General features: G+C 38.4%; 1 protein-coding gene across 4 annotated transcripts in view; it reads right to left on the bottom strand.

Moving 5' to 3' along the window:
• The window catches only part of LOC150084913 (poly [ADP-ribose] polymerase tankyrase-like), a 1,170,388-nt gene that overhangs the window by 168,499 nt on the left and 982,312 nt on the right, over nucleotides 1-19,577 (bottom strand). For all 4 annotated transcript variants that reach the window (XM_090376702.1, XM_090376704.1, XM_090376701.1 and 1 more), the window contains one exon: nucleotides 3,663-3,768. In XM_090376702.1, the coding sequence (XP_090232828.1) occupies nucleotides 3,663-3,768 (106 nt within the window). The remainder of the gene's footprint in view (nucleotides 1-3,662; nucleotides 3,769-19,577) is intronic.

Genomic DNA, 19,577 nt, shown 5'->3' with positions numbered 1-19,577 from the left:
ACTAATGTTATTTCAATATGGAGCGTTATACGCACAGCAACAGCATCTATTTCAGTTTGAAGTGGAATATGTTTAGTTGGGATCTTTGAATTTATCAGGATTGCTACACCACCATGGGCAGCATTTGTTTATTACAATCCCTTCGATAAAGGCAATAGTTCTTTATCAAAGGAGAAATTTGCAAAGTTAAATAAGTTTCCTGAAGACAAAGGGCAACTGGAAACAATCGATTAATTAGATCTTGGATATCAACTGTATTGCAACGAAAGCCTCTGCAGTTCCATTGTAAAATACAAGGCATTATTTGTGTTTAGTTGATTGAGCTGATTCGGACTGCTTTTTGAAAGTGACTGGATTATGGCGTTCCAATTTCTGTTTGTCTTTTTTTTGGAAGACTGGCCAACCAGTGTCCATTTCTTCTTCTTCGGCATGGATTTCTAAAATAGGATCTTCCTGTATGGATGTACCATCTGTATCCATGGTTGTGCCCTGAATATTTTTCACAGTATTTGTGTTTGTAATACAAGGTGTGGTAGCACTCACTGGTGGAGGAGTTGCCGCTGGTATTGTCAGAGGTGTATTATTTGCTTGGTCTGTGGCCTTGGATTGTTGCTTGCGTACAGTTGGTTGCATCTCAGAGAGGACATTTATAGCCCAATCAGAAATTGATTTATTAGTAGGGACTGTGACATCGGTTTGAATGGAGACTGCTTGATATTTTTTTACAGCATTTGCATAAGTAATATTCTGGTTTATAGTTGGTGCAACTAGTTTTCTTGCTTCTTGGTAACTGACTTTGTTTTCAACATTGTATTTTACTATTTTTTTCTCGGTTTTCCACTTTTCACGTCTTGGAATATGCAGGATGGTTGCCTTTGCAATTTGTACATGTCATTTTTGTAGCAGTACAGTCATTTTGTATATGGTCTGAGGACCCACAGTTGGGACAGACAGGAATTCCTCTACATACAGTTTGAGAATGCCTATACTTTTGGCATTTATAACATCTTAAAGGGTTGGGAATGTATGGGCAAATTCGACAAAATAAATAATCTGCTTTTACAGAGGAGGGTAAGTTTGGCATACTGAAGGTGAGAATAATATTTCTTGTAGGTATCAGTTGATTATCTTTTTTAATCATTATTCTTTTCGCTGCAATTATGTTCTATCCCTACAGTTCCTGGGTTATTTCTTCCTCGGTGACATTTAACAAATCCCAACTCGATATGACACCCTTTGATGAATTTAGGATTGCACAAGGAGATATTTTTACAGGAATTCCAGCAAAGCTTGTTAGTTGTAAAACCTTTTCAGAATGTCTTCGATTAATGGTTTCTATAAGCAAGTCTCCTGATTGCAGTCTCTTCACCGTCTTGGGAGATCCTGCTATACCCTCCAGATGTTTCTGTATAACAAAGGGAGACAATTTCCTCATAGGCTGGTTACTGAGAGAGTGAAAGATTAAAAAAGATGGGCAGGGTTGCTCCATCTGATCAGTCTTCAATCTCTTAGGGTTGTCATTATTTATGTCAATATGGTCTGAATTTGCCATTTTGCTCCTTTTCGCCCTTTGCAAGAGGACTTTTCTGCCAAGCAAATAACTCCTAATTAATTTCACAAATATACGTGGTCTCAATTCTAATCTCAACAATGTCCATTTCCACTTGAAGTCTGCCAAACCCCATGTACTTTTTCTGACAGAATCTCAGTAATCGGTTGATTCAACTACTGCTCATCTCAGTTGCCCAAATTATTCGCTGTATGATTCCTTTCGCCTAAAAGGTGGTACTTGTGCATATGACCGTTCTGATATTCCCTGTCAAAGACTCTTGGTAATTTGGAATCTCCTCTTTTCGATTTTCTCTGGCTTAAAATCTCTCTACCTCATTGTGTCAAATTCATCTGTTGCCTGCACTGTTCTCCCAACTCCACTAATCAATTGGAACTCTTTGACTTCCTCTCTTTGCAACTTGACTTTCTCCAGTCCAACTTTCCTAACAGCGAGGCAATTTTCGTTGGTGATTTTAATGTTCTCAACTACAGCTGGCTTCTGCTTTCTAGTCACATCAACCCAGCTGATCGAGATGTGAGCCTTTTGCAATTACTAATGACCTTGCACAGATTGTTCATTTACCTACAAGAATATCGGACAATCCTAACCATACAGCCAACATGCTTAATCTTTTTCTCACAAACAACACTTCTAAGTACACGGTCGAAGTGAGAGGTCCTTTAGGCACCTCAGATCACAACTTGGTGATTGCCTCTTCTCCAATGGAGCTTTTATCTCATGGCTATTCCCAACCTCGTATTGTTTGGCATTGCAAGAATGCACAATGGGATGACCTGCGAGATTTATTTTCTTCTTTTCCTTGGTCGGATTACTGTTTTAAAACTTCTGATATCAACGTTTGCTCAGATCGTGTCAGTGAAATTATTCCTGCAGGAATGGAATCCTTTATCCCACACTCCACTTTAAAATCTCGTCCTTTATCTAAACCTTGGTTTTCCAATAAATGTGCTAAGGCTCTTCAAGAGAAGAACGTTGCATATCGTAATTGGCTTGTTTCTAATTCTTCAGTTTCATTTTCTACCTACACCGAAGCTCGCAACAACTGTAAAGCAGTTATTAATCAGTCCAAACTAGAGTATGAACAGGATAAGAGTAGAAAACGTGCTTCTTGCCCTAATGGTAGCCGAGCATTCTGGTCTCTTGCCAAAGCTATTGGCCACAACTTTTGTCCATCTCTGCTCCCACCTCTGTCCAAACCAGATGTTCTGTTGTCACTTCAGCGAAGGATAAAGCTGACCTGCCAGCATACCATTTTTCTCCCAACTCATGTATTAATGATCTTGGTAAAACACCTCCCACCATTCCCAACACGCTCCATTCAATGCCTCCTGTGGTCTTCCGTCAAAAGGATGTCAGAAGGATTTTGACGAATCTTGATGCTAAGAAAGCTCCAGGTCCTGATGGTATTTCTCCACTTGTTCTCAAAACCTGTGCTCCTGAACTTACTCCTGTTCTTTGCCGCCTTTTTTCTCGTTCTTATTCCAAAGGGGTTTTTCCTTCTGCTGGAAATTTGCTCATATCCAGCCAGTTCCTAAAAAGGGTGACAAATCCCTCCCATTCAATTATCGTCCCATTGCAATTACTTCTACTCTTTCTAAAGTAATGGAGAAATCAATTAACTGCCAACTCTTAAACTACCTAGAAACCTTCCATCTGATCAACGATCGGCAGTATGGATTCTGTCATTATTGACCCCTTGGTGATATTCTGGCTTATGTTACTCATTTATGGACTAATTCAATGGTAAAGTTCGGTGAAACACAAGTAGTTGCTCTTGACATCTCAAAGGTGTTGATCATGTTTGGCATAAAGGTCTTCTAAACAAGCTTCCATCTTATGGTTTGCCAACTGTTTTTTGTAATTGATTTTCCAGTTTTCTCTCTGATTGCTCACTGAGGGTGATGGTAGATGGCTCTCTGTCTTCTAACTTCTCCACTTCTCCATTTTTACTGATGATGTTTGTTGAATCTATTCTCATTAATTTTGAGTAGCACCTATTTTCTGAAATTGAAAACTAATGACACAATTTAAAAAGCTGGCGTTTTCAAAATTATATTTTCAAAGTAGTCTAAAGAGAAGTACTACTTACTTGCATCTTGTAAAAGTTATAAATGCCATATGATCCATAATTGAGGTCCACAATAGATAAGAGGACATCAAAAGGTAAATTCTGTTCACTATCCATAACAATTTCCCTGTATATAAAAAATAAATAAAATATTCCTTACACATAACATAAAAATAAATTAGATATTTATTCAAAATTAACTATATATTTCTGTATATTGCTGTAACCATAAGCAGTTCATGCTACAGTAAATAATTAAACACTGTTGTTGTTTTGGTTTTTAGGAGCATTAGCAACTAAGGCCATATTGCTCCGGGAATATGCGGTGGTCATTCCCTTGATCTTTCCGCATCCTCCATATTTGGTGGTGACGGGCTTGAGCCCTGGTCTAATCAAGAAGCGTGTGCTACGATAATTAAACACTATGAATGAATTTTTCCAATGGTCCCAAATGAACGTATATCCTACTAATCTATAACATTAATGAATGCCATAGCAGCGTACGCTGCCCTATTATTAATAACTGGACATCCATCTGATGACACTTGGTCACAGCATATCCATGAACCGTGTCAGCACAACTTAAATAACATCTTTTTAGGAGACATCTTGTACCCCACATTTCCTGTTTCCCTGAAAATTGTGTCACAATCAGTTACTACCTCCTTTGGGACCAGCGCATTCTGCTTTTCAGGTTGCTAGTTTGTTGCCTGATGAACAAGTGAGGGCTCTGGCATTGAGTTGGGCAGATGAGAGTTTAATGACATTCCATTTTAATTGTGTTGACAGCACCCACCATTCTTCAAGCATAAACACCCATTAAAATGCCAAATTCATGCCTAATTTCCCAGTATACTGTTTGCATCACACACACCCACACCCCCCAAAGCCCACCCACCCACCCTTTGGAGGTATCACATCCCATCCCATTCCAGATAGGTCAGGAATGACAATTCATTAAGCAATGATTTTTAGGAGAACTATCCTTCCATGTTTCCCTTGAGCCACAACACACTCACTATTTTGAGTCCATTGCTTTCCTGCTCTATTTTGAGAGATAGATACCTAAATGCTAGGTATTACACTATATGTATTTGTGTTATGCCATTAGGGTTTGTAGAATTAAATTAGTTATAGCATTACTAACTAATTGTGGCTTACTAACTAATTATGGCTAAAAAAAAAAAAAAATACACACTATGAAAACCACTGGTTAAATTACTTTGGTTTAGACTAAGGCGCATTTAGGGCTAGAGCCTCAAGCTGCGAACAAATTTAGACTATGTATATAAAGTGCTTAGCATCATAATTTGTTCGCAGCTTGAGGCTCTAGCCCTAAATGCGCCTTAGTCTAAATACATCATACACCATCAGGCATCTCTCATATTGTGGAGTTATACTTCATAACTGTTTTTGCCATCATTGCATCACTTGGGTACCTACCCACTCACTGACGAAGGGCCAAATAGCCCTGAAACAGTGCTGTCTGGGTGGTGGTACCTATCTGAGAATAAGTAACACTAGTCTTCTCCTTAGGTGAAGCGTTACTTATTCGAAGTAGTGCAATATCATGGCAACTCGTTGTGAAGGCATTCACAATATGAGATATAACCTAAAACGATGCCACCTTAAAAATTTTCTGTTTATTCAGAAATGGCTGTGTATTATGATGCTAAGCACTTTATATACATAGTCTAAATTTGTTCGCAGCTTGAGGCTCTAGCCCTAAATGCGCCTTAGTCTAAATACATCATAACACCATCAGGCATCTCTCATATTGTGGAGTTATACTTCATAACTGTTTTTGCCATCATTGCATCACTTGGGTACCTACCCACTCACTGACGAAGGGCCAAATAGCCCTGAAACAGTGCTGTCTGGGTGGTGGTACCTATCTGAGAATAAGTAACACTAGTCTTCTCCTTAGGTGAAGCGTTACTTATTCGAAGTAGTGCAATATCATGGCAACTCGTTGTGAAGGCATTCACAATATGAGATATAACCTAAAACGATGCCACCTTAAAAATTTTCTGTTTATTCAGAAATGGCTGTGTATTATGATGCTAAGCACTTTATATACATTACTTTGGTTTATAAAAAATTAAGTTCTTTTATTAACTTTTACTGTTTTCCAAATTGAGGTGGGGTGGAGAGAGAGAGAGAGAGAGAGAGAGAGAGAGAGAGAGAGAGAGAGAGAGAGATTTCCATTTAAATTCTCCCTCTCTCTGGTTGCCCATATGTGTTGCATTGAAAATGAAAATTTACTGAATGAAGTTTGCCTTTTTTTCTCTCCCCCCCCACCGGTGTTTATCAGAGCCATATTCATTAACAAAATGAAAATGAAAACATTTTGATTTTTACTGGTTTTTGAAAAAAGAAAAGATCGAGAAATTCTATGGCACCACCTCTAGCACCAAAGTTGGTAGAATCGAGGCAAGATGGAGAATGGGCCAAATCATGTCATAAAGACAGATTATCTAACATAAACCATGACAGTTAAAAGATAAGTTAATACAGCAGACTCTCGATTTACCGGGACACTTCAAGACCCCCCCCCCCAAAAAATAATAGGTATAAACAGATATTTTGCAAGTTGTCATTAGGAGATTAGTGTGCCTATTATCTTGCAATCCCCACTGTCTTCAGACTGCTGCTCAAAAAAAAACAAAAAAAAACAACCAAATGTTTAGTTTGATTTAGTGCATCGCGTCGATTGTTATGTTCGGTCGCACTGCAAAAGTACAAATTTTGTTTTGTTATTTGTCAGAAATGTCAGAATTTTTTTTTATAGTAACTTTTTTTTTTGTTTAGAAATCGCAAAAATGATGGGCAAACATAAGAGTCGTGCTTTCAATTAAACAAAAACTTGAAATTATTCAAAATTTTGAAAATGGTGTATCCAATAAATCTCTAAAGAACCATTATAATGTTGGCGACCAAACCATACGCAACATTGTAAAAAATAAAGGGAAGCTATTATATTCAAAATCGACATCATAAAACATAAATGCGTGTCCAATACGCTCTACTTGCATATTGGACATGTGAGTAGTGCGTGTAAGTTTTTTCGTTTTTTTATCTATCACCATACATTTTACGTAGGTTGCTGAACATTTTTCGATACAGTAAGTCCCCGACTTATGTAGATTCAGACTTATATGATTGAAGATTTCAGTGAAGGGGTCACACATTTCGCCATAATAACGTAAAAGCCCACAGAATTCCGGCTATAGGTACGATAGCAAATGTAATAAGATCGCATTCACTACAGACAAGCCCAATAACCCGGAAAGTGCAAATTGTATTTATTGTTTTTTGGCAGCGATCTCCAGAAATGTGCTTTATTAAAATGTGAGCTCGTGTGGGGTGATAACCTTGTGAAGTTCTTTTCAGAAAATTTAATTTTGACCGTTATAATGGTGCCGTTTGTTTGTTTGTTATTTGGTTTTTAGGAGCATTAGCAACTAAGGCCATATTGCTCCGGGATATGCGGTGGTCATTCCCTGAATGACCTTTCCGCATCCTCCGTATTTGGTGGTGACGGGCTCGAACCCCGGTCTAATCAAGAAGCGTGTGCTACGCACTGCTGCTCCTTCCCACCTGGCTACGGAGGCGCCCATAATGGTGCCGACTAAGAGAATAAGTGACAGTGGTACTAGTAAATTTATCAAGAAAAGGAAAGCGATCGAGTCAGACAATTAAAATAATAATGATGTATGAAAATGGCCAAACATTAACAAGTATCATGCAGAATTAAGATTTGTCAGTGACAAAGGTGAACACAATAAAGGAGAAAGAAAGAATATGAGAAGTGATCGGTACCAATGAAGGTCAACTATAATAACCAAGGCTAGGAAATACATACCATTTTACAGTACAATAACATGCGTTTTTTTTTTCTTCTTTTTATGTTTTCTTTTCTTATGTGCCACTCCAGCTACTTCACCACTGTCCACAGATAAAGTTTTTAATTGAACTAATTAAAATATAAAACTATTTTTCTTCATTCTTCTGAGGACATTATGTGGTTTTTGTAATTTTGGCATATTAGGGATATAGCAGCAATATTTTATTAGTCATTAAGTAAAACTCGACTTACGTAAGAAGTCCTGAAACATATCTTTTACGTATGTTGGGGACTTACTGTATTTTTGGATTAACCAGGAATTTCTTTTTACCATCCATTCTAGAAAATCGAAAAATTTATACATGGATGGACTGCCTTTAGTAATAGAGGCATGTGATGCAAGAAAGCAGCGTATGAGCTTATGTAGCATTTGTCCATTTCTATTTGAATTTTTGAAGCTATCAACTTCCCCAACAATAGATGGAAGTTTGTTCCAGCAATACCCAGGGGCTCGCTCGCTCTCTCTCTCTCTCTCTCTCTGGAATTTTTTTTGGCTGGTGAAGCATAACCCCTAGGCTTCCTTGTGCCATATGGCTAATAATAATAATTAACCATCAAACTTCTGCACATCTATTCTACAACTGTCTTTCCTCAATATTATGATAAAAAATACAAAGGAACAAAATTAAAAGTTCATAGTAAGCACACTGGTCAAAACAATCAGGATATCACAGTATGTGCACACAATGCTTGTGTAAATATGATAACATATACCTCATGATGTAGTCAAAGCTAAGTTCCATTCACTGTATGTTGAAAATATTCAAAACAATTCCAGAGTGAACAGTAATTACAGCTTTAATATAATGTGACACTTCAGAAGCAAAGTGCTGTGATCTTGTAGGAACTATTTAGAATCTATGCCCCCTCAGGATCATAATCTGAGCAAGCGGAAGAACCCCATCAAAATTCAGTGTGGTCAACCCATTCAAGGCCTCATACACCTCATTCAGATCGCCTCGCAGGTGCATAGACTCCAGCTACTACAAATCGCAGAACTTAAGCCTCTCTTGGTAATAGGACCCCTTTGTTCCCCTCACCAATCTTGCCCTTCTCTGTACATGCATAAGCAACTCACCATTCATCATAAAATGAGGCCTCCAGACATGGCGTGACCACTGCCTTATACAAGGGTATAATCACATTTTCCCTACAAGCAAAATTCCAGTACATCATTGAGAATACCCCATGATCTGTTCTAGCAGCCTGTCTGCATTGCTCAGAAAACTTCATATCTGACTGAACAATTACTCCCAGATCCTTTTAATTTTTTACCGCCCTAAGTGTACTTCCACACAGTTGGTACGTTTCTCTGGGATTACTTCTACCCATATGCAGTACTTTTCATTTGTCATTGTTAAACTTCAGCTGCCACTTCTCAGCCCATCTGCCCAAATTTTCCAGATCCTGTTGCAGTAGCACACCACCATTACTGTCATTAACAACCCTGCCAACATTGTATCATCTGCAAACTTCGACAGTAAGCCTGATATACCTTCATCAACATCACTGATAAATATACAATGCAATAGTGGGCCCAACACCGAACCCTGGGGGACTCCACTAATAACATTAGTTCACGAAGAGCAGCATCCATTGATTACCACTCTCTGTTTTCTCCCACTCAACCACCCTTTCATCCATTGTAGCAACTTACCCCACTACCATATTGCTCCAATTTGTACCATAGCCTTCCTTGCACAAGTGTCAAAAGCTTTCTGAAATCCAAGTATATGACATCAAAATTATTTTTTCATCCAGTTCCCTTGTAACCAATCATAGTATCCAATCAAATTTGTCAGACAAGACAAATTTGATTGTCTTTGATTCTTTCACAAACCCATGCTGTGTCTGATTTATTACTGCAGGCTTGTCTAGATGATCCTGCAATGCATCTTTATCCAGTGACTCCATTATTTTCCCTGGAACAGAAGTTAAACTAACTGGTCTGTAATTACTCATGTCACCCTCAGATCCCACTTTGTGAATTTTTTTTTTTATTATTTTTTTTTTATGTGAACCCCAAACACGAGAGGTATTAGAACCTATAGTACTTAGTACCGTGCTTGGGTTGGAGGTTGAGAAGACGAAAGAAGATATTTGTTGACATTGGACTTGAACTTCTATAGATTGTAATTTTCAGGAAATACATATGAAGGAAGGTTGTTCCAGAAAATGGCAGTTGAATGAATAAATGAGGAAGATGAAAAGTTGGTTCTGTGGGTTTGAAATTGGACAGTAAATGGATGTTGGCTGGTGGCGGCACGTGTTCGGACTGTTTTGAAAGAGAGAGCGGGAATTATAGAAGCCAATTCAGAAGAACAGTGCCCAGGGAAGTATCTGTAGAAGAGGCATGCAGCAGAAACGGTGCGTCTATGCGAAAGTGAGTGGAGAAACTCTGTTAGAGATGAATCATTAATTAACCTAACTGCCCTCTTCTGAATGGAATCAAGAAGCCTGAGAGAGGTTTTGGGGGCACTACCCCCAGATGTGGGAACAATATTCCATGGCAGGGCGGATTTGCGATTTATACAGAGTGAGCAGCTGTTTGGAAGAAAAATAACGCCGAGAGCGAAAGAGAAAACCAAGTTTTTTAGATGCAGAGGAAGCAATATTTGTGATGTGCTTGTGCCAAGAGAGATTAGAAGTCAGGGTAATCCCCAAAAGAGATATATCATTTTGCCTAGAAATCGGAGTGTCACTAAAGATAAGCATAGGAGCAGAAGAATCCTTTTTGCGAGATATAAGACAAGACTGAGTTTTAGAAGGGTTGAAATCAACTAAGTTGTCTTTGCCCCACTGGAGAATTACCTGAAGATCAGCATTTAAGGAATTGGTAGCAGATTTTCGAGAAGTTAAAGCTGATTGAGCAGGACAAGATTTCTCAAAATGGAAAGTTAAATGCAATGTGCTATCATCGGCAAAACTATGGATAGGATTTCCAGTCAATGGAAGAAGGTCATTAATATACAAGAGGAAAAGAGTGGGGGAAAGAACTGAACCTTGGGGGACACCGGCATTAGTGGAGAAGTTAGAAGACAGAGAGTCATCTACCATCACCCTCAGTGAGCGATCAGTGAGAAAACTGGATAACCAATTACTAAAAACAGTTGACAAACCATAAGATGGAAGCTTGTTTAGAAGACCTTTATGCCAAACACGATCAAAAGACTTTGAGATGTCAAGAGCAACTACTTGTGTTTCACCGCACCTTTCCATTGAATTAGTCCATAAATGGGTAACATAAGCCAGATATTACCAGTGGATCGACACTGACGGAATCCATACTGGCGATCGTTGATCATACGGAAGGTTTCTAGGTGGTTTAAGAGTTGGCGGTTAATTGATTTCTCAATTCCTTTAGAAAGAGTAGAAGTAATTGCAATGGGACGATAAGTGGATGGGAGGGATTTGTCACCCTTTTTAGGAACTGGCTGGATATGAGCAAATTTCCAAGCAGAAGGAAAAACACCTTTGGAATAAGAAAGTGAAAAAAAGGCGGCAAAGAATAGGAGTAAGTTCAGGAGCATAGGTTTTGAGAACAAGTGGAGAAATACCATCGGGACCTGGAGCTTTCTTAGCATCAAGATTCATCAAAATCCTTCTAATATCCTTTTGACGGAAGACCACAGGAGGCATTGAATGGAGCATGTTGGGAATGGTGGGAGGTGTTTTACCAAGATCATTAATACATGAGCTGGAAGAAAAATGGGATGCTAGCAGGTCAGCTTTATCCTTGGCTTTATCCTTGGCAAACAGAACCATCTGGTTTGGACAGAGGTGGGAGCAGAGATGGGCAAAAGTTGCGGCCAATAGCTTTGGCAAGAGACCAGAATGCTCGGCTACCATTAGGGCAAGAAGCAAGTTTTCTACTCTTAGTCTGTTCAAACTCTAGTTTGGACTGATTAATAACTGCTTTACAATTGTTGCGAGCTTTGGTGTAGGCAGAAAATGAATCTGAAGAATTAGAAACAAGCCAATTACGATATGCAACGTTCTTCTCTTGGACAGCCTTAGCACATTTATTGGAAAACCAAGGTTTAGATAAAGGGCGAGATTTTAAAGTGGAGTGTGGGATAAAGGATTCCATTCCTTCAAGAATAATTTCACTGACACGATCCGAGCAAACGTTGACATCAGAAGTTTTGAAACAGTAATCCGACCAAGGAAAAGAAGTCTCGCAGGTCATCCCATTTTGCATTCTTGTAATGCCAAACAACACGAGGTTGGGAATAGCCATGAGATAAAGGTTCCATTGGAGAAGTGACAATCACCAAGTTGTGATCTGAAGTGCCTAAAGGACCTCTCACTTCGACCGTGTACTTAGAAGGGTTGTTTGTGAGAAAAAGATCAAGCGTATTGGCTGTATGATTAGGATTGTCTGGTATTCTTGTAGGTAAATGAACAATCTGTGCTAGGTCATTAGTAATTGCAAAAGCCTCAGCATCTCGACCTGCTGGGTCCGTGTGACTAGAAAACGGAAGCCAGCTGGAGTTGTGAACATTAAAATCACCAAGGAAAATTACCTCACTGTTAGGAAAGCTGGACTGGAGAAAGTCAAGTTGCAAAGAGAGGAAGTCAAAGAGCTCCAAGTGATTAGTGGAGTTGGGAGAATGGTAGAGACAACAGATGAATTTGACACAATGAGGTAGAGAGATTTTAAGCCAGAGAAGATCAAAGAGAGGAGATTCCAAATTGCCAAGTCTCTGACAGGGAATATCAGAAAGGACATATGCACAAGTACCAACTTTGAGGGGAAAGGATCATACAGCGAATAATTTGGGCATCTGAGATGAGCAGCAGTTGAATCAACTGATAACTGAGATTCTGTCAGAAAAAGTACATGGGGTTTGGCAGACTGCAAGTGGAAATGGACATCGTTGAGATTAGAATTGAGACCACGTATATTTGTGAAATGGATTAGGAAGTCCTTGGGAGGTTTAGTTCTTTTCGCAGATAAGTTTGCTCTATTAGTTTGACAATTCATTGTGTATTGAATAGTAAAAAAAGTGGGTGGGACATGCTGTATGAAGTAATGAAATTTTTGGATATGGCGTACATGTTGTAAGAATATATAACCAGATCCTTGACGTAACGTGGCCTCGACAATGCTCCCCGCATATACACTACTCGGACTCCCTCCAGTCACTATCTGGCAGAGTAGAGGTAGCAAGATTATACACTAGCTGATCCGGAAGCCTCCTAGAGAGTTACCAATAGGTTCGGTCCGGTGTACTAACTAGCGGCTGGCCTGCGAACACCGTTTTAGAGCTGTACCCTCGAAATGTAAGGAATATTGGATCTCGCCACAACGTTCATCATAACCTCAAAAGTCATCAATCATACTGCATGATGGAAGAGATAGGGAAGGGTTGACCGGAACTTAGCTCTAGAGACTAAACATGGGTTCACCACTTCAAGCCTCCAATAAGCAAAGTGGTGGTATTTCACCAGTTGATGAGAGTCATCTACCAGCTAGTACTGCCTGGTAACATCGAGGGGCGAGGGGCGGCGGTCCTCCATGTGGTGTGGGCGCCACACCTCAACCCCTGCTTACGTTGGTTCACACCTAGGTGGTCACCCACCATGTACTTGTGCATGGAGGTTATACCCAGGATTACTAACAGTCCCACCATCGTGAAGGTGCAAGCAGAGGATTTGGCTGTCACAGACCGTCCGGACTTCGCCGAAATTGGGTCCACTTGACTTGAGTGTCACCCGAATATCAGTTCCATCAGCGTTTTAGACTCCCAGGTAGCAAGTACAGCTTGTCTGGCATATCTGAGAGAATGTCTGTGATAACCTCAAGGACCATTAGGGATACATTTGCACATCTCCAGTCTGTGTGGACTTCCCATGAGCCCAAGGACGCTCTCATAATTATAGCTAAGGGTTTGCTTATTTCCTTTGCCGCCTCCTTTAATATAATTGAAAAGATTGATTCCATCCACCCCCAGGTGCTTTTCTTATGCTTAACTTCAACAATTTCTCCTCCACTTTGCTCTCAGTTATTACAAAATCATTAAGCACCTTGTTACAGTTTGATAAACTTCTGGCGTTTTCCTCCCTTAACTCTTTACGTGTAAATGTAGATGCAAAATACTCATTCAGATTATCAGCTATCTCAGCAGGTTCATTAACAGTCAAGCCATCGATATCAAGTGGACCAATCTGATTCAACCCCTTCCTTCAAGAGTTTATATATGTAAAGAAATCCTTGCTGTTTTTCTTAGCATCCTTTGCCCAAGCTTTATCGTAATCTGCCTTCGCTTGCTTAACCTCCTTTGTGACTTCATTACAGACTAGGTTATATCTGCTTTAGGCTTCTGTGTTGCCTGATAATTTATATGCATCCCATGCATTTTTCTTCTCTGCCACGAGTCTCATTGGTTCATCTGACATCCATTTAGTCCAAAACGTTTTCATCAAATTTATTTGCTTTCTTAAAATTGGCAAAATAACGATGTTTCAGCCAGAATTCCAGAATGAAAGATTTGCATAATCTATGTCCAATAGTGAGAAAGTAAATCTCCACACCATTCCATAAATAAAGCAGAATCCCATTACAATCCCCACACAGTCCTTACAGAGTTCAAGAATACCTCAACCGGCTAGTAAATGATTTAAAAATCTTTCCTGACATCCTCATAATGGAGAAGTGGTTCAACGTTCCTTGTGGCATTATTTGACTTTAGAGAAAGTTTTAAAATATTGTTCTTGGAGTATGCATTTCTTTGTTTGTTTTAGAGTTTTATGGCACATTAGCATCTAAGGCTATAATGTGCCAAGTCAAGGAGTATGCATAAGAACGAACACACACACACACACACACACATATATATATATATATATACATATAAATTTATATTAATATATTGAATAAAGTATGCATAAATGGATGTGAAAGTTACACAAAGTGCCAGTAACGAGAAGGGTGAGGATAGTTGAAAAAAAAAGTGTAGTAGATATGTGAAAGGTGAAAGAATGTTAATATCCTAAAAGTTATGATGAATTAAGAAAATGATAGGCTAAATTACTAAGCCAATAGAATGTTGGAGAACTGTAAAGAAAAATTAGTATAGCGAAATATCAATAAAACAAAAATAAAAGTGGTACAGATGTCATCAGATATGGGGGGGGGACACATTGAGGTAATGGTCAAATATAGGTCGAAAAAGACCTGGGGGTAATTGCACAGTCGAATAGGAAATTCGCTGAGCAGTGCAGATGGGCTGCCAGGGCAGGTCAGGAAGTCTTGTCAATGATATATAGGAATTTTGCTAACAGGAACAGGGAGATGATTATCCCATTATACAAGGTCAAGTACTGTGTACAGGTCAAGTACTGTGTACTGTGTCAAGTACTAGAGACCTCATTTTAGGAAGAATGTAGAGTTGCTAGAACGAGTACAAAGAAGGGCAACAAAATTGGTGAGGGGAACAAAGGGGGTGCTCTTACCAAGAAAGGCTTAAATTCTGCAAATTGCAGCATCTGGAGACTAGGCACCTGCAAGGTGATCTGATTGAGGTGTATAAGGCCTTGAATGGTTTGAGCAGGCTCAATGCTGATGGGATTCTTCCTCTTGCTCAGATTAAGAACCTGAGGGGGCACAGATTCAAAGTGAGGAAAGACAGTTGAAGAGATGTACAGAAATTTGCCTTTAGCCACCGCGTAGTTGATTGGTGGAACAGACTTCCATCTTTTGTTGTCGAAGTTTATACCCTAAATAAATTTAAGGCTGAGCTGGACAGACATTTGGAATGAATGGAGGGGTGAAATGGGAGAGGGTTTTTTTTTTTTTTTTTGACTGATGCTGCATAAGCTTGCTTTTTTGCATCATATGCCTCTACTAATGCTAATAGGTAAGGCAAAAGTGCCTGATCTGATGTCACTGCAAAAAATATTGATACATGATCAGGTTTTGCATTTCTTCACAGCTTACTTTTAAGTCTGTTAAGTTGCTATAAATTGCTTCATTATGTAAATATATTGCTAATGTGGTTTAAGTTTGCGTGCATTCATCTACTCTACTGAATATGTGCACTTCATTTTCCTGCCTTTTTCCTTCTACTACGTATATATTTTTCCTGCCAGCTTATTTCTGCTACGCATTTCTGGAAAACTCCAAGTATTGTTCACTTATTATACGTTTGGTTTTGTTTTAGATTCGTTTCTCGGCATGTTTCGACCTACATAATTTTTTCCTTACAATACAAGCATCTGATATTAGCTCTTACCAAAAAAGGCTTAAGTTCTGCAAATTGCAGCATCTGGAGACTAGGCACCTGCAAGGTGATCTGAGGTGTATTGAGAGTGGTTAATCATCCATTAACCATTCTACCGCCCTTTGTATCATCCAGAAACTTATACATTAAGATATGTCTTCATCAATATCATTAATAAAGATTGGAGACCATAATCCTAGCACTGAACTCTGGGGTACGTCACTAATAACATTAGTTCAAAAAGCAATGTGCTCATTGATAACCACTCTATCTTCACCCACTCAACCATCCCTTAATAGAAGTAACTTGCCTTAATGCCACACTGCTCCAATTTGTATAGCAATCATTTATGTGGTACAGTACTGAAAGTTTTGCTGAAATCTAAGTATACAATTATCTTATGTTTAATAAAACTACCCTTAGCAAAGGATTCACAGCTTTTTGCTAAACAGTGCTCCCACAGTCAGTGGCAGATCTTAACAGAAAACGAGCATTATCTCGAAAACTGTTCATTTGCGGCCCGATGTTCACTGGGACTTTTTTTGCTTATTTTATTTTGTAATTTTCACCTTTAAATTTTAGAAACACCCTGTGTGTGTGTGTGTGTGTGTGTGTGTGTGTGTGTGTGTGTGTGTGTGTGTGTGTGTGTGTGTGTGTGCAGTAAACCCCCGCTATTCGCGGGGGTTACGTTCCTGAGAAATGCTGCGAATACCAAAAACGCGAATACTGAGTAATGGCTCCCATAGTAATAAAGGGGTTCTGTTCCAAAGTATGAAATATATAAGAAAAACTAGTCTAAAATTTTGTCTATGTATGTATTATATGTACCTTCATAATATGTGTACATAGTGAAATGCAAGCATAAGGTGTCGAAATGAAAATAAGAGACAATTTAATATTAAATGTAATATTTATTAGAAATTTCAAACAAATCTTTCAATCCAGCGCCTTTGCTATAGCTTAAAAACTTATCCCGCCAGTTCTATCAACAGTTTCTCTAAAGTGTTGATAAAGATGTTTTGCCCTTTCACGAATGATGAAAACGGGAATTTTATTTTGAGTTCGGTCTTCTATCCACAAATTTAAACCTTTTTCCATTTTTTCTAAATTAACATCACGAGTTACAGAGGAAATTTTTGAAGCAATTAGCGCATTTTCACGGACACTACGGCGGATTTTTTCTTCCGATTTCTTGATTGATCGTACCATTGACTCATTGATTTCATAATGTTTTGCCACTGAGGAGGCACTTTCACCATTAGAAATTTTGTCTAACAACTCAATTTTATTCGCTAATGTCATCACCTTCTTTGATCTTTTCACATTTCCCTCGTTATTCGTAGCCATATTTTTGTACGGGTTAGAAAGAACTTGTCCACAATAAAGTCACTTTCTTCATTTAACACACTCGAAAAAGTCTGTTTTACACTGCAAAACGGTAGATTTATCACCTTTGTAAGCATATCACTTTATAAATTGATAAATTTATTCAATTTATAAGCATATAAATTAAAAGCAAATGACGAAACCCATGACAAGCGCATAGAACATACTGAACAAGGATTAGCAAGAAACATCCACGCTCGTGATTTTGTCACCCCCCCCCCCCCACTGAGCGCTGTTTTGACTGGGAAAGATGATTTTAGCCACGCGCATGTTTTTTTATGGCGGAAAATGTTCACGGCAATTTAAAATTCACATTTTTTTAGGTTTAATTTTATATTAAATCAGCGACTGCGAACACGCGAATACGGATACCGCGAATAGTGGGGGTTTACTGTACGTACATACACGAGTTTAGAAATAGGGATTTCATTAATATTTTTGGACATTTTTTCCATGTAATTAAAAATCGTGTTTACATTATATTATATGCTTTTAATTTTTATCTTTACCTCTTTCCTTAATCATGAATTTTGAAAATTCAGAATAAACACCACTTCCACTTAATTTCTTATATATGATGAGCAGTTCTTTTCACTTTTCAAGATGTATAACTAAACAGAGAAAAAAGAAAAAAAGAAAAACTAATTAAAATAATAGTATCTACGTTTACAATAGTAAAATTAAAAGGCTACACGTTAAAATTTGATACATCTAAGAAAGTAGACAAACTAATCCAGTTACATAGGGTTAGGAAGATTGCAACTTGTATAAAAATGATGTACTGAGTTATAGACTAGGCATTAGATATCATCTTTTATTGGTTTAATCCAACTCATCCTATGGCTTCGTACTCCAGTCTCTTCTGCAGTCGCCCAACACTGGGCTTCCAAGTTTTGTCTCAAGTTGTGCAGTAATCGTCATCAATAAGTTCCTAGTTATGCCCATAGTTCAGTACATTATTTTTATACCACATTATAATTCTATGCAACTAGTTTAGTTTTTGGTTTCTTAGACTGTAAAAATTTTAACGTGTAAGCTTTTAATTTAAATACTGTAAACATTACAGATACTACTAGTTTAATCACAAAAAAAAATTGTTTAGTTACATATCTTGAAAATTGAGGCAAGAGGTTCTGAAACAGGCCTGAATTAATTTAATGAGAGAGAGAGAGAATGTGTGTGCGTGTCTGAACTAGAGAGAATGGATTCCATTAGCATTTGGCTTAATTCATCTAATGTCTTAAACACTTGTAATCAGATCTAAGAGGTGCCAAGTTTAATATGCTGCAATTTACAGAACTGAAGCCTTTTTGGTAAGACCATCCTTTTGTACCCCTTACCAACCTTGTTGCTCTTCTCTGCATCTGTTCCAGCAGATATACATCCTTCCAACAATCAGGGATCCAAATCTATATGGAGTACTCAAGATATGGCCTAACCACAGTCTTATAAAATGGTACAATCATTCCCTTATCCCTGATGGGAAATTTCCAGTATATCATTGACAAACACAATGAGCAACCTGTCTGCACTGCTTAGAGAACTTCATATCTGATTGCAAAATTATCTACTACATTGAGTCAGGTACAATGGTATTATCCTGGGATTACTACTCTTTACATGCAGTATCCTGTATTTGTCAAATTTGAACTTCAGTTGCCACTTCCCAGACGATCTGCTTAATTTTTCTAATTTTTTTGCTGATTACTGTCATTAACCACTCTACCGCCCTTTGTATCATCCAGAAACTTATACATTAAGATATGTCTTCATCAATATCATTAATAAAGATTGGAGACCATAATCCTAGCACTGAACCCTGGGGTACTTCACTAATAATATTAGTTCAAGAAGAGCAATGTGCTCATTGATAACCACTCTCTATCTTCACCCGCTCAACCATCCCTTAATAGAAGTAACTTGCCTTAATGCCACACTGCTCCAATTTGTATAGCAATCATTTATGTGGTACAGTACTGAAAGTTTTGCTAAAATCTAAGTATACAATGTCAAAATAATTTTTTTTTTTTTGCATCCAGGTCCTTTGTTGTTGTTCTTTGTTTTTTAAGAGCATTAGCAACTAAGGCTATATTGCTCTGGGAATATGCGGTGGTCACCGGCTCGAACCCCGGTCTAATCAAGAAGTGTGTGCTATGCACTGCTGCTCCTGCCCACCTGGCTATGGAGGCACCAAGTGTTGTTGTTGTTGTGCTATGGCATCTAATCAGATTGAAAAGAGAAGACCACCCATTAACAAATGTTTAGTAAGTTGTTTGTACTAGATCCAATTTGGACCGGCAGCACTACTGGATGTTTTACTGAGTGCTATTAAAAATTCTGCTAATGTGAATGGCTGGTTGTATGGGCGTGAAATTATCGTAGAAAAATTAATCTTATGCTGTTCTGCAGATTCTTTAA

The sequence above is a fragment of the Mastigoproctus giganteus genome, chromosome 6 (assembly GCF_048544385.1).
Source record: "Mastigoproctus giganteus isolate SK-2022 chromosome 6, ASM4854438v1, whole genome shotgun sequence".
Classification (NCBI taxonomy): Eukaryota; Metazoa; Arthropoda; class Arachnida; order Uropygi; family Thelyphonidae; genus Mastigoproctus; species Mastigoproctus giganteus.
The sequence above is the reverse complement of the archived record's forward strand: the minus strand, read 5'-3'. Positions and strand labels throughout refer to the sequence as shown.